The following is a 26,947-nucleotide window of genomic DNA, read 5'->3' as shown; positions in this document are numbered from 1 at the left end:
TAATAAATCAGTCAGTCCTCAGTGTTTGACTCTTTCCAACTAATTAATATTATTTTTACTTTTTTTCACTGTTTCATTTTAGTCGACATAAATGTTTAAAGGCTGGTCCTGTTTTTTTAACTTAAGAAAATAAAACATAATTTTTAATTTTTAACAATTAATAAAAAAAGTTTATAATTTAATAAAACTGTGATAACTTTAAAATATAAACAAACACTTAAAAATGGGTCTACCACAAGATATACAAAGCGCCAAGACTGAAAGTCCTTTAGAATTACAAACACCAAAAGCCCGGGAGGCAGCAGCAAATGTAAGCGAAGATGTTGAAGCTTCCACTAAGAAATCACATAGAACCAGGTAATTTGAAAAGAATTTAATGAATTTAAATAAAATAAATTTAATTTTATGAACATTTTTACAGTCAACTGGAGACTGCCATACATTTATTTAAGGGCAGTGTTGGTGCTGGTCTGTTTGCCATGGGTGATTGTTTTAAAAATGGTGGCTTGGCGGGTGCCACTATATTTTTACCCATTATTGCATTGATATGTGTACACTGTGAACAAATGTTAATAGCGGGCTCTGTTTTAGCAGTGGAACGCACTAAAGGTGCCACATTTTATGATTATCCCGATACAGTGGAGAAGTGTTTCGAATATGGACCCAAACCCTTCAGACGTTTGGCCAAACTTATGAGAGTAATGGTGGAAACATTTTTGTGTGTCACACAATTTGGTTTTTGTTCCATTTATTTTGTGTTTATAACCGAAAATTTACATCAGGTAGGACAGCTATTGAAATATTAAGAAAATTGAATTGGTTTAACCCTTCCATTCCCCCTGTAGATTTTAGAATCATATGGCTTTGAAATAAGTTTCAATATTACCATGCTGTTATGTTTACTACCCGCCATGTTGCCTTCTCTGTTGACCAATCTTAAATATATTTCACCCGTATCGGCTCTGGCCAGTTTTTCCTTGATTTTTGGCATGGTAGCTACTTTGAGTATAGCGGTATCCAGTGGCCCTATGCCTTCACCAGCCGAGAGACATTTATTCACTAATGGTCCACAAATGTCTTTGTTCTTTGGCACCGCCTTGTTTTCTTTTGAAGGTGTGGCCTTGATTTTACCTTTACGCAATGCCATGAAGAAGCCCGAAAAATTCAATAGTCGTTATGGTGTCTTGAATGTTACTATGGTGGGCATTACCTCGATTTTCATTATAACCGGTTTCATCAGTTATCTAAGATGGGGCGAAGATGTTCAAGGCAGTATTACCTTGAATTTGGATCCAAATAATACGTAAGTATAAAGAATTTCTAAAAAATACTTTGTTTGCAATTTCAATTATTCTAATCAGAATTTCAATTGAAAAATGTTCAATCTACTTTTCTTTGCAGATAACATGAGAGTACTTTGAGTAACATAAATTTTACTTGTACATTGTTATTTTGATAAAAAACTAAAACTAAAACTTTTACTCAAAGTACTCGCACGTTATAAGGAAACAGGCTCTTATTGTTTTGTGTATAAAGACATATTCATTTTAATTATTTTAATTTCCCTTTTTCAGATTATCACAAGTTGTCAAAATTGCCGCCGCTCTAGGTGTATTCTTTGGATATCCCATACAATTCTTTATCATGATCAGAATCATCTGGCCACCCATGAAACAAAATTACTCTAGCGCCCAAAAATATCCCATAACCATACAAGTCATTTTAAGATTCTTCATGGTACTATTAACCTGTAAGTTTAACTAAAAATCTATGAAAACAAAACAAATCTAATTTTCCATTTATTTTCCTACAGTTGGTGTTGCTTTAATGGTGCCCAAATTGCATTTGTTCATATCGTTAATTGGTGCTTTCTGCTCAACCGCCTTGGCTTTTGTTTTCCCCGTTTTCGTCGATTTTGTTATTAGAGCTCAGAGACCCAAAGGTTTAAATACCTGGGTGTATTTGAAAAACATAGTAATATTGATTATAGCCACTTTGGGTATTATCACTGGCACCTACGAAAGTATTAATGAAATCGTAAAAGAATTTATGGAATAAGTTAGTTTATTAGGAATAAGAAAAAAGTGCTTTCTCTCTACTTGTACATATAAATTGTTAATGATATTTTACTACTTTGTTAATATAAAAATCCATTATTCTATTGTATATTATTTTTGTTATTTAAGTTTGATTATGTGTAGTGTATTTACTTGTCGTTTTTAAAAATTTAATTTAAACTGGTTTAATAAGTATTATTTGTAAAGATATAAAGATAAATCTCAATACATAAGTTTATAAATATATATTTAAAAGTTATAAAGACTTTATTTGAAAAAATTAAAAAACAACTGCGTTTTAGTTTTTTACGGACAATTGGCATTAGCAATGGCCTTTGTTAATTCTAAAAAAAAATAACTTGACTGCTGTTACTGTTACAACATTTTATACATAGTAATGTAACATTTAAACAACTGCCAACATCAAATTACAACTTGTTTTAAGCATTAGTTCAAGTACAACTTGTTCTTGTGGATTTGTCATCATTGCTAGCATTTTTATAATAAATGCATTCATATTGGTTTTATTGAGCTCAAAAATAGATTGCATCTTGTTGTTTAATTTAATTATACATACTTTTCTCTCGTTTGTTTGCAGTAAAGCAGTTGATTGATTCACTTATTAAATATTCACTTTAACATTTGTTTTTATTTTCTTATTTATTATTTACACTTCTCCCTGCTGTTGTTGTTTCTTTAACTTTTTCGCTTCCATTTTTTGTTTATTCTTCTCTTTCTTCTTAATAAATTCACTTTTATCCAAATTATTTTGGAAGAATGTAGTTTCCTTGCGCGCCTGTGATACCTCTGTCATGAGACGTTGTTTATGTACGGCCTGTTCATAGTTCATGCGTTCGGTAAGATGACACCATTTGAAGCGGGGTAAATATTTCATACTCCAGAGATAATCGTAGAATTGTGATTTTTTACGTGTGGAAATTTGTTTGTTATTTAATAAAGGTACAATTTGTTTGGCTACTCGTTTCGATTCGAACTCTACCCAACCTTCGGTAAAGTGGCGGGCAAAGGGCTTACGTTTTTTCTTCTTTTTGTCATCACCTAGAAGTAGAAAAAAGGTTTGAAAATATTAGTTAAAATGTTTTACAATGGGAAATAATTAGATATGAATTGATACTGATTTCAAATACAGTTATTTAAGTAGTTTATAATGCAAATACACAAAACTACAGCAAATTTTATGTAAAAATATTTCTAGATATGTACATTCATTCATTCATTCATTCATTCATTCATTCATTCATTCATTCATTCATTCATTTAAAAGCAAATATTTAATTGCTTTACGTACATTTCTACGTTTAAACATACATTTTAAATAAATAAACACATTACAAATGATTCATTTAGAATATTTATTTGAAAATGCCTGTTGTGCGCTCCGTGAGAAGCAAAACCCCGATTTACTGCTAACATACTAAAACCCTTACTACTAATTCCATTCTAAAACTAAAACATTCTTCGATAGCCGGTTCTACGTCCCGGAATGAACCGAAATATTCGGCCAAGTGCTGTCAACCCCAGCAACAACAATACTAATTAAGCGAGGGCATGCATTTGAATTTAAATTTTCAGCACATATTCTAATATAGTCTAATTTTATTTTTTATTTCATTAATATACATATTTGTTACCTCACCTAGCTCCTAAACAAATTATATTTGAATCTTGAACAAATTGTAATTAATTTCTTAAAACAATCATATTAGAGTTAAATTTTGAACACATATGTTTTTTGAAAGTGAATCAATGATTTCAATATTTGGTGATGTCGGTTCATATATTAAGGTATCAACAACCCACAGCCATCCTTAATTTGATCCATATTAAATTATAAATTATTTATCCCGACTATTCCCGATTATGGTTATATTTCACTATCATTATAGTTTTTAGTTAAGCTTACCTCCCGGCAACTTTTCCGGTTGCAAATATACACGACCGATTTTGCCATATTCCCCCAAAAATTCTCTGATGCGGGTAACATTCATATGTTTCGGTATGTTGGATATGTAAATAATGCCCTTCTTGCGTTTCTTTTTTGGTTTATCTAAGCCAGATTTGTGTAAACTACCCAAATCCATTTCATCATCTTCTTCCATAGAACTTTCATGAGCCAAGCCAGTGCCATCATCTACTTCTTCCTCATTGGACTGTTCATTGTTTTCAGGAACATTCTCCTCCATAGTTTCCTCTTCTTCTTTATCACTTAAAACAGTTTCGTTCAAATTTGTAGTTTGTGTAGTGCTTAATTTTTTCTGGGAATTGTTTATACCAGTCTTAACTTTCTTTTGTTTTTTTAGTTTAACAGACATTTTTAATCAGAATTTCTATAGTAACTTTAATTTTTTTTTAAATAATTTTACAAATTTTTGTAGAGCTCACAGAAATAAAAAACAAAACAAACTAATTTGACATTTCACTTCACGTGTAGTTGTTAAGAGTTGCCCATTTTCCTAAATAAACAGGGTGTGCTATAAATTAATAGTTTGTGAAAGAATAGCCAGATGTTTTTACAAAGGTAATACAACCCTGTTGGTGGCAAACTGACTTTAATGAAACAGAAAATTCAGTTCGTTATTCTTATGAGCAGATTTTGCTCATATACCCCGGATTCTTACTAAGACTCAGTAAAATTGCAGTTATTTTGTAGCGGTTTTTGTTTAAAAAATGGCGCCTTTGTTTTGAAAAATTCTACATTGTTATAGAGTAGCCAGATGTTTCTGCACGGAGAATACAACCCTGTTAGCGACAAAACTACAAGAATGAAAAAGTACAGGTAAGCAAAATAAATAAAACAACTAACAAAACAAAATTAGAAAAATACGTTACACGACAAACGAGTTGTTGACATGAACGTGTAAAGTCGTTAAAAGAAAGGGCGCGCGCGTTAGTGTTTTACTAAAAATAATAATGTAGTATTATAAATAGAGTAACCAAGTTTAAACTTTTGCATAACTTAAATAAATGAAATTAACGAAATATTGAAATTAAAATTAAACGAAATAAGTGTTTTATTAAATTAGAAAAACAACAACGAAATCTATAAGAATTTACAATAACCAACGACTTAATACAGTGCTAAAACAAAGTGCAAAAACTACAACAACAAGAAGAAAAACAAGTTTAGAGTTTGAGTAATGAAACCAAATACAAATAAAACAACATAATTATTAATGTTGCTGAAAAAAAGCTCATAATAAATTAATAAAAATGTTTATAAAATTGAACCGAGTATAATTATTAACAATCTAATGTTGGAATTTGAAATCGATAAAGTGCGTGTTGAAAGTGCTATTACTCCAGACATTCCTCCAAATAAAAATAAATTCTGTGAACACAAAATGAATCATTAACGAAATATACACAACAACAATAACAACAACACAGATAAAGCCTAAGTTTAAACAAATCAAAATAAATATATTTATGTATTTTATACATAACACAACAGAAAACCATAAAAAGTTTATCTTTATTGGAGGATCACTAAATTTTGTTAGTTTGTTAATAAAAATTTGTGTTTTTTTTAGTGTTTTGTATTGTGGTCTCTTTCTAGCAAGTGTGCTGTTAATATAATAAAGTGAACAAAAATTCCCTATTTGAGCAAGTGTCCTTTAAATATTAAAATCTCTCTCTTTCATTTAAGTATTGTACGCACATACAAACATGTATGAGCAAACTCCCTTTACTAGTTTATTACTAATTCGTAATAACAACCCTGTATTCCATTAAAAACAACAACAACTACAAATGAAAAACAACAATAAGAACGTAGCACTATTAAAAAATTCTTAACAATGCAGCTGCTTTTTTACGTTGATTATTTTTCTAACGTTGATATTAACAACAACAACAGCAAAAACAACTTAAACAACACTAACCTAGTAGTGAGCAACAACAACATCAAACATTTTATGTGAATGCAATTGCAAAGTAAAATTGATAATAATAAAACAGAAACGAGAAAAAAATTAACAAAAAATAAACAAGTGAAAAGAAGTTAAATAAATAAATAATAATACAAATTAGTTATTTTGCGGAAAGAAATAACATTAATAATAAACTTCAACTTTATTATAAAAAAAGTTATTTGTTTCATTTTTGCCTGGAACGTAATTGTGTTTGTTGTCTTTTCTTCTTCATTATTATTGTTGCTGTTTTGCAAAAGAAAGTCAGAGAAAAACGTGAGTTTTTTGCTGCCAACATGAAAGTCACCGTTTGTTTTGGTGACACACGCATTTTAGTGCCTTGTGGCGATGGAAATCTTTTGGTGAAGGATTTAATTAATGAAGCCACCAGACGTTATAAAAAAGCAGCAGGAAAGGTAAGTCGAAACAAAAAAAAAAAAAAAAAACGACAACAAACAAATCTTATCAGTTAGTTTTTTTCTTTTATTTTTCTCTGTATTATGTTATTGTTGTAGTTTTAATGAGTATTTTTTTGGTGGGTAAGAAAAGTTAGATAAATAAATAATTATTGTTAGATAGTTGCATTGCTTTTCATTAGATTTATGTGTGATTTCTTAGAAAAATATTTTTAAAGAGAAATTAGAACAAGTGTTTTTTCTAAATTTGTCTAATCTGCTGCAATTAAATTCACTTTCAAATACTATAAAGAAATTTATACTTTATTTTCTTGATGTTTTTCGAGGAGAAATTTTAAAAAATTATTTCAATCTTTGAGAAATTAGTTAATACATACATAGGTAGGTACATCTTAAATTCTGAATCTGGAAATTAGATTAAAATTTAAACTCAACGATTGCGGTTATTAATGAACGTTCATTTTCTAAATATGACTTTATTTTGATTCTTTTTGGGTTTTTAAGCAGAATTTAGAAAACTACTGAAATTAATTTTATTGTCACCATTGTCAGGACCTTCGTGAGCTAAGTCAGTGCTTTATCGTCTGCTTCTTCATCATTGAAGTCATTGTCTTTAACAACATTCTTCTTTACAGTTTCGTGATCTTTATGATTCTCTTTTGGTTTTAAAGTTAAGACTAGAAGAAGTTGATTTTAGTGAGGTTGACATAAATACTTTCTCCAAATTCGAATAGGTATATACCTTAACAATGGTCAGAATTTTTGATATAAAACAGATTTATCAATCATTATTATTCGATGTCCTATTCTATTTGTTATTTAGTCCTATTCTATTTGTTAGTAGATTTTGGTTAAATATCTGTTTTTTCGTATTCTTTCTGATGTAATAAAATTTTGTTCAATATTTTAGTGTCTGGAAATCGGAAATCTTATGTAAATAACAATTATTATCCTGATAACTGTTCTCTCTTTGGTTTGCGTATACATTCAGTCTGTTAGTCAAATTTAGCACCTGACACATACAGTTCTACAAGATGACCGTTAGAAATATCACGTATCTATTGACTAGAGCAAACAAAACAACAATGATGAGTCCCTGTTCAAATTGTCTGCCACCTATTGATTTCTTTAGAAATTCTTTTGTTTAATTCATAAATGTGGATTTCTTTTCCTGCACTTAACTGTAAATTTATTATCCAAAGTGTTGCAAATATATTTGTATTCAGAACGGTCTCTTAAATCATTTCGAATTCATAAGTCATATTTTATTTATATCGAAAAAATATTCATTTATCTGCATATTTTATTACTCTTTCATTTAGATATGTACATATTTTTATAAACAGCACATATTTTTATGATAAAATTTCAAGAATTTCAATATTATTATCATAAAGTAAATTAATTCCCTTAAAAAATTTCTTAGATAAATATTTAATTTTTAAATAAGATAAGATTTATGCTTAAATGACGGCTTCCGTTGTTACTTGTAAATACTTTTAACCCTCTAAAGTGTTGCAGGTAATTGATATGAAATTACAGACAAAATTTGTTTACAGTTTAACTGTGCAATAAGTAGGAAATATTTACTCCTCAAATTTACAGGTTTTAGTTTAAACTAATCAGAAAAACACAAAAGATGTTAAAATTTTGAGCACAATAGTGAATGATTTATTGCAAACTCAGCAAATCTAATAAATATGCAAACGAAATAAAGAAATGCTTTTTTTGAGGACCGGGTTTAAATCCAACTTTTAAACATTTCATACAAAGTGCACAAATTCTCCTTAGGAACAGTTTTTATTAAATATTTTTCAATAAGACCAAGTTTAAAACTTGTAATTATAACTTAAATTTCATTTCCGTTTTAAACATTTACAAAAAATGTTTTGAGGTGATAAATTTTTTAAAAACCCTTTTAAAAACTTACCGCTTAAACAATTCTACAAGTACGTTTATTTCTTTATATAGACTTTTCTCATAAAATTAAGAAAGAAAAAATTAATTGAAATACCTTTTTTTATTTATTTACCTTAAGATAACAGAGACTACAACCAATCAAATTGCTTGGTAATCATAATGCATGTAGTTTTTAAAAATTTGTTATTTGAAAAACTTACAATTTGATAAAACAAGAAAAATTCCCATAAATTTTTAATTAAAGCTTAAAAGAAAATGTAAAGAAAAAACAACAAACACTACTAAAATGAACCCCAATGACCTTTGGGAAAAGAAACCCTAATGGAAATTTTTCTTTTAACCAAAAACAAGATTTCTTAAAGACGCCCTTCTTTTACACTTGTTGCACGTTGAAATGAAATAGTTACCTTTTGAAGTTTAGAGAAAAAAACAAAAACGAAACATTTTTTAACGCTTTACTTTTTACTGAAAGATAGATAGATAGATCAAAAGTAATTAATCACTTGTAAAAGGTCAAAATAAAAAATAAGAAAAAAAAAATCGTAGAAAGAAATTACTTTAGAAAACTAAACAAGTAAACAGTTCTTTTCACTTAACAGCAGGTACTTTATCACAGATTGTTTTCAAATTGATTGATTTGTTTTTGAAAATTAATAGAAAATACTGTTTATAAAGATTACTAATCATAAATTAAATAAAGCTTTATTTGTTTAAAAGATTTATTTTTATTTAAATTTTAAAATTTAATTCCAATATTTGTCAATTTGATTATTTAAGAAAAGTCAAAATGAATTATTATTATTATTACTAGATAACAAAGTGACAAGTCAAAACCTATAATCCCTAACCCACACATAATATCATCTTGTCAAAGTATGTACTTGAAAAATTGAGCTGATCATCTTCGTTCTTCTTCCAGCACTCCTTATAAGTCTTTGTTGAAGCAAAACAAAATAAATCTTCTTTGTTAAAAAATAACTACGTTACTCTGTATAAAATGAAAAATCATGCTTAATTCTCACCAAGATTATTTTTTTGTGCTGTTTGGTTGGTGGTTACTAATATATCATCAAATTGGAGCATTATTATTATTTTGTTATTATAACATTTTTCAAATCTTCTAAGACTGCGGAGGGCTCTTAAAAAAAAAACCTTTCTTGTTGTGCTGTTTGCTGGCTGCTGTTGTGTTTTAGGCTGGAAGTGTGGCACACCCTGCTTTCATGTTGTTGTGGTAAGATCAGCTTCAAATGTATTTTTTGGTGAAGCTGAAGATGATCAATCAAAATTAGTTGTGTTGCTGTGCTTTTTTTTTGTTGTTGTTTAGGTAAAAATTATTATGTGTCATAGTGAATTATTTGTGTTATGGATTACTTTGTATGATCGGGTTTATTATAAATTACATAGATTATTATAAAATTTTATAGTTATTTCTGTGTTTTTATCTTTATACAATGTCAAAAGTACATGTATTGATGGATTGGCAATTGTTTTCAAAGTTTTTTTTTTTTTTTGCTTAAATACCTCTTTTTGTGAAATTAACTTTTCTTTTGACAGAAGCATTTCGTTGTATACTCAGCAATAACACCCATCAATCGTCTCAGAATACATATTTTTCTAAATCCAGTATGTACTTATAAACTTGCTTATATAAGAGTAGATATCAATTTTACGGTTTTTAAGGGTCTATAAGTGGAGGGTACGGACAATTATGGATCGATCCTCATAAAATTTGATAAAGAGATTTTTCTCAGAGTAAGAAACTTACTTATTACGATTTGCATCGCTATACTCGTATTTTAAAGCCAGTAATGAGCATTAAAGTCATTTTCAGAATGGGACCTTATATGGGGTGTCAATGATGGACCGATTCTCATAAAATTTAGTATTTACGAACTTTGAATTTGGGAGATTAGTTTGCAATTTATCTTATTTATGTTTTTGAGATATGTTATCATAAAATTTCAAAAGCCCACACTGTTAAAAAGGCCCAACGAAAGAGTGGTTATACGGGGACAAGAGGGGTTATATGGGCCCATTCTTATAAATTGTGGTAGAGATATTTACGTCTACATTAGTGTTATTCACGCTGAATGTTATCGTAATATCATTTATTTATATATTATATTTAACCTTCAAGTTATTGTCTGGGTCAAATGAAGAATATTTAACATAATTATGAGCTCAAAATCCCTGTTCTGGGGGTACCGTTGTACTGGGGATAGGGGAAATAATGAACTGATTTTAACCATTCTCAATAGTCTTTGTCCTTAGAGTATGCGCCAAATTTCTCTAAATTATCGTTAAAAATGCGATCTTTAGCGTGCGCACAAGCTTTACATGGACAGACGGACAGATGGACGGAAGGACAGACGATAGCTAAATTGACCCAGACATCAGTACAAATGCATAGTAGTGTAGGGTATAAACAAATTAAAATAAAAACTTTTACTCATATAAAACATTATATAATATTTATCTAACACAAGATTAATAGAAACAACGTAATTTCTTTTCAACAAATATCAAGTACAACAAAAACTAAAACAATTATTATTCAATAAATGTAGTTTTACTTGACACTCCTCCATAGAGTATCGACAAAAAAACACCTGAATGAAATATTAAAATTCTAACTAGAAACGTAATCTCCATAAAAACAACAACACACTACCATACCAACCTACTCTTGATATTCAGTTAAGGAATTTAACTGGTTTTAAATAATAATTATTTCAATATAAAACTAAAAAATACATATTGAAACAATTACGTCAAGGCAGGCAAAATACACATAAATATTACACCTATAATTCTTTAAGTGCAAATTGTAATGCAAACAATTACTAAAACTTTTTAGTAAAAGCTAAATTTCTCTAAGTGTTAACTTAGATTATCATAGCTTAACTAGTGTTTAAGGTAGTTTAGTAAACTGCTGATTGAATTTTAACATTTAATTAAGTTCAAAAAACTTAACCTTAATTCTTTAATCTTACTTTAATCGTTAGTTTTTAAATCTTTTGATTTATCTTTTAGAAAATCGTTGGCATTAACAACTCCTTTAAAGTTCTGTCTATTTTTCAGAACAATATACAATTTAATGAAATATTCATAGATAAATAACAACTGTTTCACTTTTACATTAATTACAAATGAATGACTCCATATCTGTGTATATTTTTAATAAAATTATATATTATTTAGCAAATTTAACATTTTTATCTTAAACAAATAACAACTAAATAAACGCCTACAAAATAAATTTCAATTGTAAATTATAAACGGAAATATCTGACAAATGTATGACGGGGACGATTTGCTTTAGACTTAACAATGGGAAGGTCAGCAAAATTTTTTTAGAGCAGAATTGTTTAGTTTTATTTTAAAACAACTTCATCAACAAATAATGGAACAATCAACCATATGCAATTAACTGAATAGAGAGAGAGAGAAAAAAATCAATAAATTTGCAAAATTGTAAGTTTAAACTCAAAAGCCTACTTAAAAATAAAAAAAAAAACGATAAATGTTGAATATAAAATAACCCAATTGGAAATTTGGGGAAAAACAATTGCAATTTTTAAAGAACTTTGACAAATAGTGACCTGAATCCTTATAACAAGAATATTCTTAACGAATTGAGAATTAGATCGATCCTTTATATGTATATGTGATGGGTAACTTACTTAACCAATTCAAAGTAATGCAAAGGTTATGTATTAGTAATTACAAAATATTGTGAGCAGTAAAATAGCATTGAGAAAGTATTACTAAATACTTTAAACTCAACTTAACTGAAATCAGTTGTAGTTTAGCTAAACTTCTAAGCTAATAATAAACTCCTTTTTATGGCAAGTTAATCGATAATATTTCAAAATCTTATTCAAATACTTATTAGTAGGGTTCTATAAATCGACTTTCGAATAATCGAACAATCGACTTTTTGTCGAAAATAGTCGAAAAGTCGACTATTTTGATCCAAAAAGTCGATAACTCGATTATCGTCTATGAAAAAAGTCGACTTTGTAAATAAAAATCGAAAAGTCGAAAGAAGTCGATAAGTCGGAAAGTCGGAAAAACTCGAAAATAGTAGAAAAAAGTCAAAAATAGTCGAAAATTTAAAAAAAAGTGGAAAAAAGTCAAAAACTCTAAAATAGTCGGAAAAACTCGAAAAAAAAATAGTCAAAAAAAGTCGTAAAAAAGTCGAAAATAGTCAAAAAGTCGAAAAAATTCAAAGTCAGAAAAGACGAAAAAAAGTCGGATAAAGTCGAAAAAGTCGGAAAAAGTCGAAAAGTCGACTAATTATAAAATACTAAAAGTTGAAAATTCTAAAAGTCGACTTTTAATTAAATGAAAAAAGTCGAAAAATCGACATTTCATAAAATGCTAAAAGTCGAAAAGTCGACTTTTCGTTTCAACTATAGAACCCTACTTATTAGTATTAATCAGTTATTAATATACGATTATATTGAGTGTAGTTCAGTTAAACTATAGTTAAGTTTAAAAAAAATAACCTTAAGAAAATACTTTTTAAACTTAACATTTTAAACTAAGATCAATTATAGTTTAGCTTTCGTATAAAAAAGCTAGAAAATTGCTTAGTAGTTTTATTTATAGATTTACTTACTGCAGCTTAGTTAAACTGCTTTTAAACTATACTTAGTTGTCAACGTTATTTAACTCAGACTGTAACAGCCGTTGAAAATGAATTGTTGCAAAAACAGAAATGAAATACTAACAGAAAAATATTGTAAACTAAGTTTAACTGAGATTACTGTAGTTTACCTAAACTTAGAAACCATTAATAAACACATTTTGTTCGCAAGTTTAAAGGGAACTAAGTTTAAACCGAACTTAATTTCAGTTGTTTTAGTCAGTGTAAAGACAGCTTTAGGCGAACTTTAATTAAAATTTAATTTAAAAATGGAACTTAAAAACTTGTAAAAATCATTTAACACTGGTTAATCCAGAGTTTAAACTAAATAAAGTGAAATGATAACCTTAAGTTAAACTTTGGCTCTGTTTAAACTAAGATGATACAAAAGGCAGCTGTTAAATTTCTAACAGAAAAGAAAAAAAAAAAACGTTAAGAAATTATAAGTTCGTTATGTTAATCTAACTTAAAGGCAGTTTAAACTAAACATAGTTAACAGTTTTGACAAAGTCTTTTAGATTTAAGTATAGTTTGTTAAACGTCATAAATTGTATAAAGCGTAGTTTTCAACAGCTGTTACTGTTGCAATTTCCAAGCGGGAATTTATAACTAAATTTATATAAACCTAGCCAATCCAAATATAATACAAACTCAAATAATTGTATGGTAAGGTTAACATATTAAACATACCACCAGTATGTTCATATGGTCTACTAAAAATTGCAACTTTAAACGTGGGAAATAAAAATGTCAGCATTTTCTTTAAACAACAACAACAACTAAAAACATATTGCAATCTAAGCTTTTGTTCTCGTTTTGAAAATAAAACGAAAAAAATCTAATTTCAATCGTTTAAAGTTTGTATTCAAAAAATAAAAGAACTTAAAAAGAATTTAATCATTCAAATAAAAATTAAACAAATAACTGCTTTTTCAGCTAAAAAATTAAAACCTTTAAAAGCTCTTATTTAACTAATGGTTAACTATTTAAAAAATGCAAAATATTTATTTAAACTAAACACTATTTGTGTATTTAATGAACCATTTTCCATATAAAAAAGCATGACAAATTTTTAATTTTAATAGAGCAGGGGGTTTTTACCACGTACCTGATAACCGCTAAAAAACGTTAGTCTATTAACTGCTATTTATTACAAAACATTTAAAAAGAATTCAGTGTTGGTAGCCGCTGCTGCTGCTCTTGTTAAAATCACATTATTTCATTGAATTACAAAATATTTAAATTAAATTGCAGAAGACCAACAACCATTGCCAATCATAACAAAAAAATATTAAGAACACACGTGTTTTTACAGTTACATATTTAAAACTTAATTTGCCAACATTATTAAACATCAGAAAATCCCGGTTTTATTAAACTTGTTTATAATCATTAACTTAAACATGTTTATTAACAGCAAAAACTGATTATCATTCCTTTAATACTTGCAATTTTATTATTTTTTATTATTACTTTTTTTGGACTGGAATTTTCAAAACATAAAGAAAATAACTAAATAAATAAAAATTATTTTGACATACTTTTTAATGCAGTATAAAACCATCATATAGATGTTACAACCTTATTCTTTTTTTTAGCTTTATTGTCTTTTTTTGTTATTTAATTTTGAATTTTATATTTTTTGCTTAATATGTGGTTTTGTATTTTTAAGTTAAAAAAATAAAATACTCCAAATAACATGAACATTTCCTGCTCATTGTTGTATTTTGTTTGTTTAAATTTTTCTCATAAACACAATAATAGTATATGGGTTACACTTAGAGAAACTGCAATGAAAAAACTAAGCCTAGAAACGAAATCCTTTAAACTTATGTTAACAGAAGATTAAGTTTTTGACGTTTAATTAATAGTTTTGAAGATGAAAATAACTTTATATGGTGGTTCAGTTAAACATAAATTAAAGAGTTTAACATGAAGTAAGTTTAACAAAACCTCAGTTAAGGTTGGTTAAAGTTTAGCCCAAAAAGTTTTTTTAGGAATGTTAACATTATAAAATGATTATATTAATTGCGACTTAGTTAAACTAGGTTTAAACTAAAGTTAGGGTCAGTATTTCAATCAGGGTTAAGACAGCTTTAGGTGGACTTTTGAATAAAGTTAAATTTTAAACTAGAATATAAAAACTTGTCAAAATTTGAATTTTTAATCCAATTTTAAACTAAAAAAGTGAAATTATTTCAAAGTTTAAAATTATTGGAACAATAGCCTGGTAAAACCACAACATTTTCGGCAATTTTTCTAACTTACAAACTTTGATAAGTAATAAAGTCTGTAGTCTAGTCTATAGTCTAGACTATAGTGTAGCATAAAGTGTAGTATGGTCTATTGTCGAGTTTATAGTCTAGTCTATAGTTTAGTCTATAGTCTAGTGTATAGTCTAGTCTATAGTCTGGAGTCCAGTCTATAGTCTTGTCTATAGTCTAGTCTATAGTATAGTCTATAGTATAGTTTATAGTCTAGTCTATAGTCTTTAGTCTGGAGTCCAGTCTATAGTCTTGTCTATAGTCTTGTCTATAGTCTAGTCTATAGTCTAGTCTATAGTCTAGTCTATAGTCTAGTCTATAGTCTAGTCTATAGTATATTCTATAGTATAGTCTATAGTTTAGTCTATAGTCTAGTCTATAGTCTAGTCTATAGTCTAGTCTATAGTCTAGTCTATAGACTAGTCTATAGTCTAGTCTACATGTATTCCATAATTAATCTATAATCTAGTCTATGGTTTAGTTTAAAGTGTAGTCTATTATCTAGTCACTGTATCTAGTATTGTTAATTAAAAAAAATTTCTTTAAAATTTACACAAATTTCTCCCAGTGTAATGCAAAATAGTAAATTTGCCATACATTTTTGTTATGAATGAAAAAGACAACTAACTCACAAGTTTTGAGTTTAAAATTTCATGTTTCAGTTTTGTGCTACTCAAGTTGCGCATGCTCAGTATGACTGTCTAAAGACAATAAATATTTTGTTGTTTTTATTTTAGTATACTTGGGTTCATATGAACAAAATGTATACAGATGTATTATATTTTGTAGTTTTTTTTTTTATTTTAATTTTATTTTTAAACTGAGAAACAAATAATACATTAAAACAAAAATTAAGTCAATTATATGTGGGACATTAAGAGACAGGTTAAAGTAAATATTTACACAAAACACTGAAAGCAGACACATGTGGGTGACTGCCTGGCTTGCACACGAACGTACTTGAAATTCTTAGGAATGACAAAGAAAGTAATTTATAATATTTATTTTCAAGGAAACTAGCATTGCTACTATAAATATGACTACAATCTTAAGAAATTCAAATATTAGTCATTTCCATCCAAAACGGAAGTGGTGGAAATGTTTTCAGGACACATGTATAAGAACAATTTTTCTATAGTGAGAGTAAAGGAAGTACTCTCACTTTAATTAAATATTTCTAGCAACAACAAGCATTAATACTATTTTCAACAAATGTTTCTCTATGATCTCTGTAATATTTGTAAAGAAAAGCTAGTTTAGTTATTTTTATAAAGACAAACTCTTTTGCTATTAATATTAATTTATTATAATTTAATTTAAGTCTATTTAAGCCAAGCAACTAAGCATATATTAGACGAAATGAGAAAAACTAAAGCTTATTAAGTCAAGTGTTTAATAAGCATATAAAATTTCATATAAAATCATTTTTTTTATTTTATACTCTTTATACATACGAGTACTTAGTACTCTTGTAAATGTCATTATTTTGTTTACCTTGACCTTTAGTTTTCAAAGTTTTGTTTTGGTTTTTCTGTGATTTCCCACGTAAATTGTGGCAATTACTTTGCATAAAATCATAATTATTTTTAGGTTTTAGTTTACAAAACTTCTTTGTTTCTCTTTTAATATTTATTTTATAAAAAAGCACATATCACAAAGAAAAAAAAATTTAAAAAATGTTGTGGTATGTTAAAGTTTTTTAATAAAAAACTTTTAGGCTTGGTTTAACACGTCCCCACCCGCATACTAATTTTTTATTTAAAATAAAAAATGACAGCAAAACTACAATGTATTTTTTACAATGTATTCAGTTAAATAATTTTAATTTATGCAAAAACAAAGTTTCCAGAGATACAGTACAAAATAACACATTTTTTACATTAAAAAAATTTCTTAAATTTAACAAAATTTGAAATTTTTTAAATGAAACTTTTTAAAATTGAAACTTAAAATTTCTAAATAGTTTCACTAAAGTCATTTTAAACTCTATTTAAACTAGAGACTTGCTAAAGTGTTCGAAATTGTTATCTAGAGTCTAGTCTATAGTCTAGTCTAGAGTCTAGTCTAGAGTCTAGTCTAGAGTCTAGTCTAGAGTCTAGTCTAGAGTCTAGTCTAGAGTCTAGTCTAGAGTCTAGTCTATAGTCTAGTCTATAGTCTAGTCTATAGTCTAGTCTATAGTCTAGTCTATAGTCTAATCTATAGTCTAGTCTATATTCTAGTCTATATTCTATTCTATAGTCTATCTATAGTCTAGTCTATAGTCTAGTCTATAGTCTAGTATATAGTCTAGTCTATAGTCTAGTGTATAATCTAGTATATAGTCTAGTATATAGTCTGGTATACAGTCTAGTCTATAGTCTAGTCTATAGCCTAGTCTAAAGTCTAGTCTATAGTCTAGTCGATAGTCTAGTCTATAGTCTAGTCTATAGTCTAGTCTATAGTCTAGTCTATAGTCTAGTCTATAGTCTAGTCTATAGTCTAGTCTATAGTCTAGTATACAGTCTAATCTATAGTCTAGTCTATAGTCTAGTCTATAGTCTAGTCTATAGTCTAGTCTATAGTCTAGTCTATAGTCTAGTCTAGTCTAGTCTAGTCTAGTCTATAGTCTAGTCTATAGTCTAGTCTATAGTCTAGTCTATAGTCTAGTCTATAGTCTAGTCTATAGTCTAGTCTATAGTCTAGTCTATAGTCTAGTCTATAGTCTAGTCTATAGTCTAGTCTATAGTCTAGTCTATAGTCTAGTCTATAGTCTAGTCTATAGTCTAGTCTATAGTCTAGTCTATAGTCTAGTCTATAGTCTAGTCTATAGTCTAGTCTATAGTCTAGTCTATAGTCTAGTCTATAGTCTAGTCTATAGTCTAGTCTATAGTCTAGTCTATAGTCTAGTCTATAGTCTAGTCTATAGTCTAGTCTATAGTCTAGTCTATAGTCTAGTCTAGTCTAGTCTATAGTCTAGTCTATAGTCTAGTCTATAGTCTAGTCTGTAGTCTAGTCTATAGCCAAGTATATAGTCTAATCTATAGTCTAGTCTATATTCTATTCTATAGTCTATCTATAGTCTAGTCTATAGTCTAGTGTATAGTCTAGTATATAGTCTAGTATATAGCCTGGTATACAGTCTAGTCTATAGTCTAGTCTATAGCCTAGTCTAAAGTCTAGTCTATAGTCTAGTCTATAGTCTAGTCTATAGTCTAGTCTATAGTCTAGTCTATAGTCTAGTCTATAGTCTAGTCTATAGTCTAGTCTATAGTCTAGTCTATAGTCTAGTCTATAGTCTAGTCTATAGTCTAGTATATAGTCTAGTCTACAGTCTATAGTCTGGTCTAAAGTCTACTCTGTAGTCTAGTCTATAATCAGGTTTAGAAAAAGTCACTTAAACTTCGTTTAAACTGAAATCTACTAAAAACGTTTAATATATCTTTATAAAAAGTTCAAATAGAAGACATTTCGGGAAGATAAGCCTATAGCTATGACATTTTGATAATAGTTCTAGTAATTTTGTTACCAACAAATTGAGATGTTGTTTTAACTTAAATATTTAGCTCTGTTGTTTCTTTAAAAATTTTGGTTTATTTTTATAAATTTTTAAAATTTTGTTTAAGCCGTCAAAATTTTTAAAATTTCTTCATTCTTTTCTTAAAATCTAACAAAACATTAACACCTTTTGAATAGAATATTTGTAATAGAAACGTCACTTTATCCCCCCACAACTTCATCCACATTCTATTGTTAATTAGTTTTTAAATATTGACTTTTATTTTCTATTGTTAATCAGTAAAAATAACACATATGCACGCCGAACATCAATAAATACAATGAATAATTCTTCATGCGTCTGTCAATGTTAAAAGGTTTAAAAGAAATTTCTTTACCTTTTTTACATTTTTGTAAGTAAATGTCAAGTAAAGAATATTGAAAATCATGTCGGTAGAACGTGCGTAAGATCTATTATAAACGAATCGGTTTGAAATGCTTTTTGTATGGTTTTCAAAAAATAAAAGGTAAAAAGTAAAAAAAAAATCTTGAAAAATGTTTACATTAAACTCCATGTAATGTAATACAAAACCTAGAACAACCAACAAATTATAACAACATACATTTCTACTTGTACAAGTAATGCATTTAGAAAAATACTAACAGCAGTGGAAAAAGTAATAGCACTTATCTTAAACAATTAACCATTGAAGGACCAAAATAAAAATTTAAAATCTATAGTTAAGTTTCCTCTTATTTTTATATAAAACCTTTTGTATTTACGATAATTTTCTTGTGCTGCTAATTATTTATCCCCCACTGTTTATTTGCATTTCCACTTTTGTATAATGTTTGACATGTGCTAGAAAATGTAAAATGTTGTTTATAAGATGATTAACATTACAACAGGAAACAAAAGAAACCAAAAACCATATTCTTCTATTATTTTCTTTTTCTAAAACTAGAAATTCTAGTAGAAAAGTATCCCAGAAACAATGTTGTTGTTAGAAACACAAATTATATTCAGAAAACAATAGCAAAAAAATAAAGGAAACCTACAATTATTCTGTTACTGCAGAAGTTGTTAAATTTCTAAATAAAATGCAATACTCCAGTTTTGAGTTTGAAGTATCTGTCTGTCCGACTGTTCGTCTGTCTCCCTGTCTATTATGTGTGTTTTATGTGTGTGTCTGTGACAATATGCCTATAAAATGTGGTTTTCTAAATTGCTTTCATTACAAATTTACCAAAAAAAAAAAAAAAAACTAATTTAAATGACAGCTGTCATTAAACAAACTGTTTGTTTATTTATGTTTCATTAATCTGAATGTAATTTTTTAAAAATTTTTCTAAAACAATTGTTGTTTAGAGTTTTTTTCTTTTTCTCCAAACAATGGTTTTTTAATATCAATCCTGATGAATCAGTATCTTTAATACGATTTAAATAACATTAATAAACCCAGGAATTACTCATACTTAAGATCAAAACTCAGACTTTGTTTCGTATTTAAGTTTGCGAATTTTCCATATTAAGGTGTCATTGTTATTGCTGGACTTTTGTTGTGTTTTTTTACAAAATTTTATCTCACACAAAGCTTAAGATACACTCTAAAATTAATACTGAATGGAAAAAGCAAGAATTCGAAAGATCTAAAATGTGGTTTAAAGGCTTCATTTCAAGAAAATGTGTCAAAACAGTTATGGGTTTCCATTCGAGAATAGACTAGACTAGACTATAGACTAGACTAAAGACTAGACTATAGACTAGACTATAGACTAGACTATAGACTAGACTATAGACTAGACTATAGACTAGACTATAGACTAGACTATAGACTAGACTATAGACTAGACTATAGACTAGACTATAGACTAGACTATAGACTAGACTATAGACTAGACTATAGACTAGACTATAGACTAGACTATAGACTAGACTATAGACTAGACTATAGACTAGACTATAGACTAGACTATAGACTAGACTATAGACTAGACTATAGACTAGACTAACTAGACTAAGACTATAGACTAGACTATAGACTAGACTATAGACTAGACTATAGACTAGACTATAGACTAGACTATAGACTAGACTATAGACTAGACTATAGACTAGACTATAGACTAGACTATAGACTAGACTATAGACTAGACTATAGACTAGACTATAGACTAGACTATAGACTAGACTATAGACTAGACTATAGACTAGACTATAGACTAGACTATAGACTAGACTATAGACTAGACTATAGACTAGACTATAGACTAGACTATAGACTAGACTATAGACTAGACTATAGACTAGACTATAGACTAGACTATAGACTAGACTATAGACTAGACTATAGACTAGACTATAGACTAGACTAGACTATAGACTAGACTATAGACTAGACTATAGTCTAGTCTAGATATAAATATATAAATTGTTTAACTAACATTTTTCTTTGAGTGTATGCTACGCTTATAATATAAACAAATAAAACATGACGCATGCATGCTATTTACGTTTTTTTTAAACTTAATTCTCTGACAATAAATAAAAAAATAACGTGGTATTAGGTACTCCTAGAAAAACAAATTATTTCATTTGAACTTTTTTTTTTGCAGTATTGCCAATAAAACAAAAAATACTATTATAACTATAGTAATTTGTTTGGAAACGTTTAAGTTGTCATGACAACTTCAATAGTTATACATACAAAAATTTTTTTATTTTTGTATCGAAAAATTTAAAATAGAATCTCATTGAAAATGCCTTATGAATTAATAATGTTTTATAATAATAAAATTAGAAACTACATATTTATTATATGGCTAATGAGGTTAATTATATTATGAGGTTTTATTGGTTTCTTTTGTCTATTCTAAAATACATTCTTTAAAAAGAACTTTTTTAGTTTATAAAAATAAACTATCTATGTATCATCATACAAAATACACATTTTGAGGTTTTGTTTTATATTTATTCATTGAAATTACTAATAAATTAATAGATTTTTTTTCAAGAATTGTAAAATTCAAAAGAAAAGTATTAATGATACTCTGGCAAAGTATTAGCTGCAACATTTCATACTTTTTTCGAATTAAATTAGTATTTACTATAAATACTCACCCACAAATATTACACCCTTTACTTTTAACAGTTATGGTTCTCAAGTTATTCATAAATAAATATTGCATTTATGTGACAAAAAAAAACTCTATTCATATAAAGGCTTGGTTCTTAACAAATATTGACATACGTTTTTAAAACCCTCTACATTAAAAAAAAATATTGACCATATTTTTTCTAATAAATCATTCATTTCAATTTTTCTCGGTACGCATACTTTGCACTCAAGCATAAAATAATTAAATGCACCACACGACATACAATATTTCTGTGTTATATTTTTACAAAGTTGTCATAGTAATGAAAATTCATTTTATTGATGTTTTTTTTACACATTTTTGCTATGAAATAAAGGTAAAAATTGTATGTAACCCCTAAAAAAGGTTAATACTACTCAATGACATGCAATTGCTATTTAAATACAAATAAATACTACATCTGTTTTAGGAATTTAGTGGTTTAACATTAAACAGGGAAGTTGTTTTTTTATAATTTTCAAGGTGTGTCCTTCATTAGTTTTAGTTTTATCAAAAATTGTAGAAAATTTAAGAATTTTTGAAAATATCCCTTAATTTATAAAAAACTTGTAATGGGTGCTCGCACATTATTTTATATATTAGTTCGATTATTTTCTAGAAATTTTTTTCGGTTGCCTGGCAATTTTGAAAGTGTGACCAACAAAAGTTATTGGAAAATTTTGCATATACTCGAAGAAAAATTTATTCAAAATGAAATGCTCTAGTCTTAACTGAGTACAGAGTGAAGGACCGATAATGAATATAACTTGTCATTACATTATCGATGATTTTCATCAAGAATTCATCGATTCGTTAGTTCTCAGAACCATCATGTGTTGAACCTGCACTATCTCTCAATGAAGAATTATCTGTCGAATACATTTTTAGATCTTGGAGTACCGGCATCTCTGTCTAAGATTGAAATGCTTTCTCTATCTGAGGTTATAATATTGTATATAAGAAGTCCTGTGTGAACCGAGTAGTTTATAATATTGATTCAGAAAGCGATGTACATATATGATTCAGAAAACGTTGAGTATGTTCCCACGGCTTCACGGTTTCCGAGACATATGTATCAGTTATCAAGAACTAATTTCATCAAATATTTAAGAACCTTTAACTTCTAAATCCATTTGCAAATGTGTGAACAATATCGCAATAGTAATTTAATCAACGAATTAAGTAAATGATAGAGTCGTGGGAACATAGTACATATTATTTGAGAGTACATAGTCAAGTCATATAAGTTGTTAATTTATTTTGTTTAATCTAAACTACTAATTCGTATTAAAAATTTGTAGTGTAAACAAGACGATTAGCGGAGACGTAGGCACTTAGTATTATTTGAGATTATCAATCTGAATTAAAAATAAAACGAAATAACCGATGTAATTGATAGAGCCGTGTCAAAATAGTATTATTTGCGATTAGAAATATTATATATGTTGTTGATTTCCTGAAATATTTGATTAATCGGAACTGATTATTCGAATTAAAAATGTGTCGTGTGAACAAAGTAATTTGCAATAGTCCATTCACTTAAAATTGTCCAACTGCTACACTATCCACTTTAGGTAATAATGCAATGTAAGCAATTATTAAGCATATAATCCATGACTTTTGAATAAATGAACACAATTGGCATTAAGAACTAGAGCTGTAATTTAGCTCCTCCAAAGATGAATAAAATAACTCTGTTATTTAATTTACTATACGGTAATTTAGAAGACGAGGGTGTAGGCATATAGTATGATTTTAGTTCGCAAAAGTCATATAAGTTTCGGATTTCAACAAATCTTTGATCAATCTGAACTAATGCTAAAACGAATAAAATGAATTAAGTAATTCATGGTGCCATGGAGAATATAGTATTACATATTTGATTGCTAAAATGAATTACAATTGTGTCGTGTGAACAAGTTATTGCACAATATTAACGGAGTCGTACGAATGTAGTATTATTTCTTATGACAGATATCGGGTATACAGCAGATTTGGTCCAATATTTGATTAATGTAAATAATTGTAATCCTTATCAAGAATCTTACTTTTAACTAACATTTTCTCGTGAGTGTATTTTTTTAATATGAATATTCATAATTTTTGTATTGGTTTTTTGTTTGGGTTATAAAAAAAAACACATGCAAACTTTTTTCGCAATCTACAATTTTTTTAATTGTTGGCTTAAAAAAGTCTGTTGCTGTAGCCAGCTACTACAGTACAGCAACATAATTACCATGTCTGTCAAACCATAAATCCTCTATGTTCTAGGTTTTTAACGTATTTCAGTTGAAACTTACACAACTGCACCAATTTTGGCTTATTTGGAAAATAAACCAGTGTTTCTTTTTTTCAACACAAACGTGTTTTAATTCATGCTTTGTTAAAAATTGTTCATATTTCTGTTACATTTCATTCTTTCATTGATTTCAAAAGCTTTTTTTTTTCAGTTTTTATTATTATTTCCGAACATCTGCAGGCTTCAAGTATGATGAGTTAGTGAGTAGTCGTCGGTTTGACTTGAAAACGTCATAAAAGAAATGTTTTGTTGTTTAGCTGGCTGTTGGCTATTTAATTTCATGTTTTGTTGTTATTATTGTTGTTGTGTGACAAATTATTTAAGTTTATATGGTTTAAATTAGTTAACGAAAAAGTTTATTTAACCGTAACAGTTAACATGTTTATTCCATTTTAGTTAAAAGAGGGCCAACTTTTTTTTTTTTAATTATTACTCTTGTTTTAAGTAGTTGCAGCTATGTCGTCAAATTAAACGTGTTTTAAGTTTTTGTTTATAAATAAGAACCGTTTTTTATTCAATTGTTGTATTCATAAGGATATTATTTATTTAATTGAACACGTTTTAGCTATAAAATACTTAAACTTAAAAGAAATATTTCAGTTTTTTTTAGCTTTTTTATATCTTCAACTATTAGTTTATTGCTCTTTTATTTAAACCACTAATTGATTAAATAATAATATTATGAAAAATACTGTTAAATAATAAAGGGTATTTTCTTTGGAGATGTGTATAAAGCTTTGTACAAAGCATAATGAACTTTAAAGCTTAACAGTTAAAGAATTAAAGCTTTAACAAGTTTTTTAAGCAACATTTCGATAATATTTAGATAATTTAGCTGATTTTCCATTTTAAAAGTTGAAATTTTATTAATGTTTAAAAATGGAGTTTGCTTATTTTGCAATAAAATCGTAATTGCCCTTAATTTATTGTAAATCCACAGATATTTCTTCATTTTTTTCTTTAATTCATTACAATTTTAATTAAATTGTTTTTAAAATATTTCAAACAACACCACCTACACTTAATTTACTTCACTTTAAACTATTTTTCTTTTCTTGCTAATTTCCTTTGTAAAACAACATTTTCTGTTTCTGTATTTATTGTTTTGTATCGTTTTTAATTAATTAATTATAAAATTTACTTTCAAATTGATTTATAACGAAAAAAAAATAACCATTTATGGTCAGACCTTAATGTTTGTTGGTTCGTTCCGTGGCAATTGCTGTTTTGCTTGCTGCATGCAGCTTGAGTCGTGTAGGTTTTAATTTTTTTTTCACTTTCCTGAACGGAAATGTTTATATATTGCAAGTTAATTAATGAAAAAATTGGTTAAATATGACATTAATGAAATGAAAAAATTTTAAATTGTTATAGATTTATAAAATCTAGTTATAAATATGGTGAAATTCCTAGGTAATGAATCATTCAGGTATTATTTGCTAGCTTTTTTATACTAAAAAACTAATGAAAATATTTGTGACTGGAAAAATTTTCAAACTGTAGTGAATAAGAAAATTTTTCCTACTCAAAGTGGGATTTGAACCCGAAGACTGGAAAAAATTTATTCATTTTATAATAAAATTAAAAAATTTTATTTTTTGTATAATTATTTAATTCTTTCAATTTTATTCCCAATTTTCTGTAATTTTTTAATGATTATTTTTTTTTTATTTTCAGGTATGTTCCATTTCATTTTGTAATTATATATTTGGAAATTTTGTAAGTAATTTTTATAGTTTTAATAAAACTGAAATTTGAATCAATCTATTTCCATTCAGAATTTCGGATTTCAACACTCTTGACTTTCTTCGTATTTGAACATAGAAAGTTTTATCGACTTATGACAATTTTTTCGATTTCTTTTCTCATTATATTAATGAATTAGTTCCTTTAAAACTCTTTAACTTTAAAATTAATTTAAAAATAATTTGCTACTAAATAATTGGGATTTTTTCGTTCATATTTCCCCAATTTTCTACAGAAACCAGGTGTTCTTTATTTAATTTGAATTTCAAGTCAGGAGTGGAAAACTTCTTATTTTTTTAATTCAAAACAACTTTTGGATTTTTTTAAATTCAAATGTTTTAATGAGGAAAATCTTCCAAATCTTATATTTTTACACATTTTCCGATATATTCCGAATATACAACGCATATCAAATAAAATGTCTTTCGAATATCTCTCATTTGATATACATATTGCCTATGTGTACCAATACTTATCGAACATAAGTGGCATCCAAAATAAATATATTCCAAATGTTGTAAAACTTATGTTTTATTCCGATTTTTGCTGATATCTACGTTATTTAAGAGCAAATATTGCTGAATGCAAACTTCCCTGTCTGATATAATTATTTAAGATTTGTATCCCTAACAGGCTTGGGGTAATGATTACAATTTCAATTATAATTGCTCAATTACACATTACAAGTAATTGTAATGGATTACTTAATGTAATCACTATTCTGCCAGCCTGATACCGAAAAATCTTGGAGCTTCATAACATTGATTTCAACAGACATAGATACAGACAGACGGACATCGCTTAATTGACTTCGGTATCTTTAAGAATTCGGAATAGAAAATTTACAGGATCGGAAATGTTATTGTGAAAAGTACAAACGGAATGACAAACTTATCTATATATTTATATACAGTGCAACTTCGACAGTCCGGACATGCGCTATAAAAATATATGTGTGTTTGTATGTTTGTTTGGAATAAACAGCAGAAACTGAAAGAGCTGCAGTTCTCAAGTTTTGTATGGACAACTTTGACATCCACATGAACACATGAT

General features: G+C 27.6%; 3 protein-coding genes across 8 annotated transcripts in view; 2 read left to right on the top strand and 1 right to left on the bottom strand.

The window, feature by feature from the left end:
- Nucleotides 1-2,203, top strand: LOC119604274 (proton-coupled amino acid transporter 4). Its single transcript, XM_037956784.1, has 5 exons — nt 1-357; nt 422-782; nt 846-1,303; nt 1,575-1,750; nt 1,814-2,203. The coding sequence occupies exons 1-5, from the start codon at nt 224-226 to the stop codon at nt 2,056-2,058; spliced, it is 1,374 nt and encodes a 457-aa protein (XP_037812712.1). The 5' UTR covers nt 1-223; the 3' UTR covers nt 2,059-2,203.
- Nucleotides 2,204-2,639: 436 nt separating this feature from the next.
- LOC119604276 (pre-rRNA-processing protein esf2-like) lies at nt 2,640-4,514 on the bottom strand. Its single transcript, XM_037956786.1, has 2 exons — nt 3,982-4,514; nt 2,640-3,116 (listed from the first exon to the last, which is right to left on the bottom strand). Exons 1-2 carry the CDS (start codon nt 4,388-4,390, stop codon nt 2,725-2,727), a joined length of 801 nt encoding a protein of 266 aa, XP_037812714.1. The 5' UTR covers nt 4,391-4,514; the 3' UTR covers nt 2,640-2,724.
- A 400-nt stretch (nt 4,515-4,914) lies between these two features.
- The window catches only part of LOC119604278 (partitioning defective 3 homolog), an 85,002-nt gene continuing 62,969 nt past the window's right edge, over nt 4,915-26,947 (top strand). The window contains exons 1-2 of one of the 6 annotated variants that reach the window (XM_037956794.1): nt 4,915-5,212; nt 5,725-6,402. In XM_037956794.1, coding sequence (XP_037812722.1) covers nt 6,283-6,402 — 120 coding nt within the window. In that variant the 5' untranslated portion in view covers nt 4,915-5,212; nt 5,725-6,282. Of the gene's footprint in view, nt 6,403-26,947 lie in introns of all 6 variants that reach the window. The other 5 variants (XM_037956793.1, XM_037956792.1, XM_037956791.1 and 2 more) reach the window with 5 other exon arrangements.

This window comes from Lucilia sericata, unplaced genomic scaffold (assembly GCF_015586225.1).
Source record: "Lucilia sericata isolate MDLA Ls3-8-SP2 unplaced genomic scaffold, ASM1558622v1 Contig000377F_arrow, whole genome shotgun sequence".
NCBI classification, from domain to species: Eukaryota; Metazoa; Arthropoda; class Insecta; order Diptera; family Calliphoridae; genus Lucilia; species Lucilia sericata.
This window is presented reverse-complemented; position numbering and strand designations above follow the sequence as displayed.

Excerpts from the sequence above, each read along its gene's own strand:
- LOC119604274 (XM_037956784.1), top strand. The coding sequence starts at position 224 with ATGGGTCTACCACAAGATATACAAAGCGCCAAGACTGAAAGTCCTTTA. Across the intron at positions 358-421 it reads AAGAAATCACATAGAACCAG|TCAACTGGAGACTGCCATAC; the intron begins GTAATTTGAAAA and ends ACATTTTTACAG. Across the intron at positions 783-845 it reads TAACCGAAAATTTACATCAG|ATTTTAGAATCATATGGCTT; the intron begins GTAGGACAGCTA and ends TTCCCCCTGTAG.
- LOC119604276 (XM_037956786.1), bottom strand. The coding sequence starts at position 4,390 with ATGTCTGTTAAACTAAAAAAACAAAAGAAAGTTAAGACTGGTATAAAC. Across the intron at positions 3,117-3,981 it reads ACCGGAAAAGTTGCCGGGAG|GTGATGACAAAAAGAAGAAA; the intron begins GTAAGCTTAACT and ends TTCTACTTCTAG.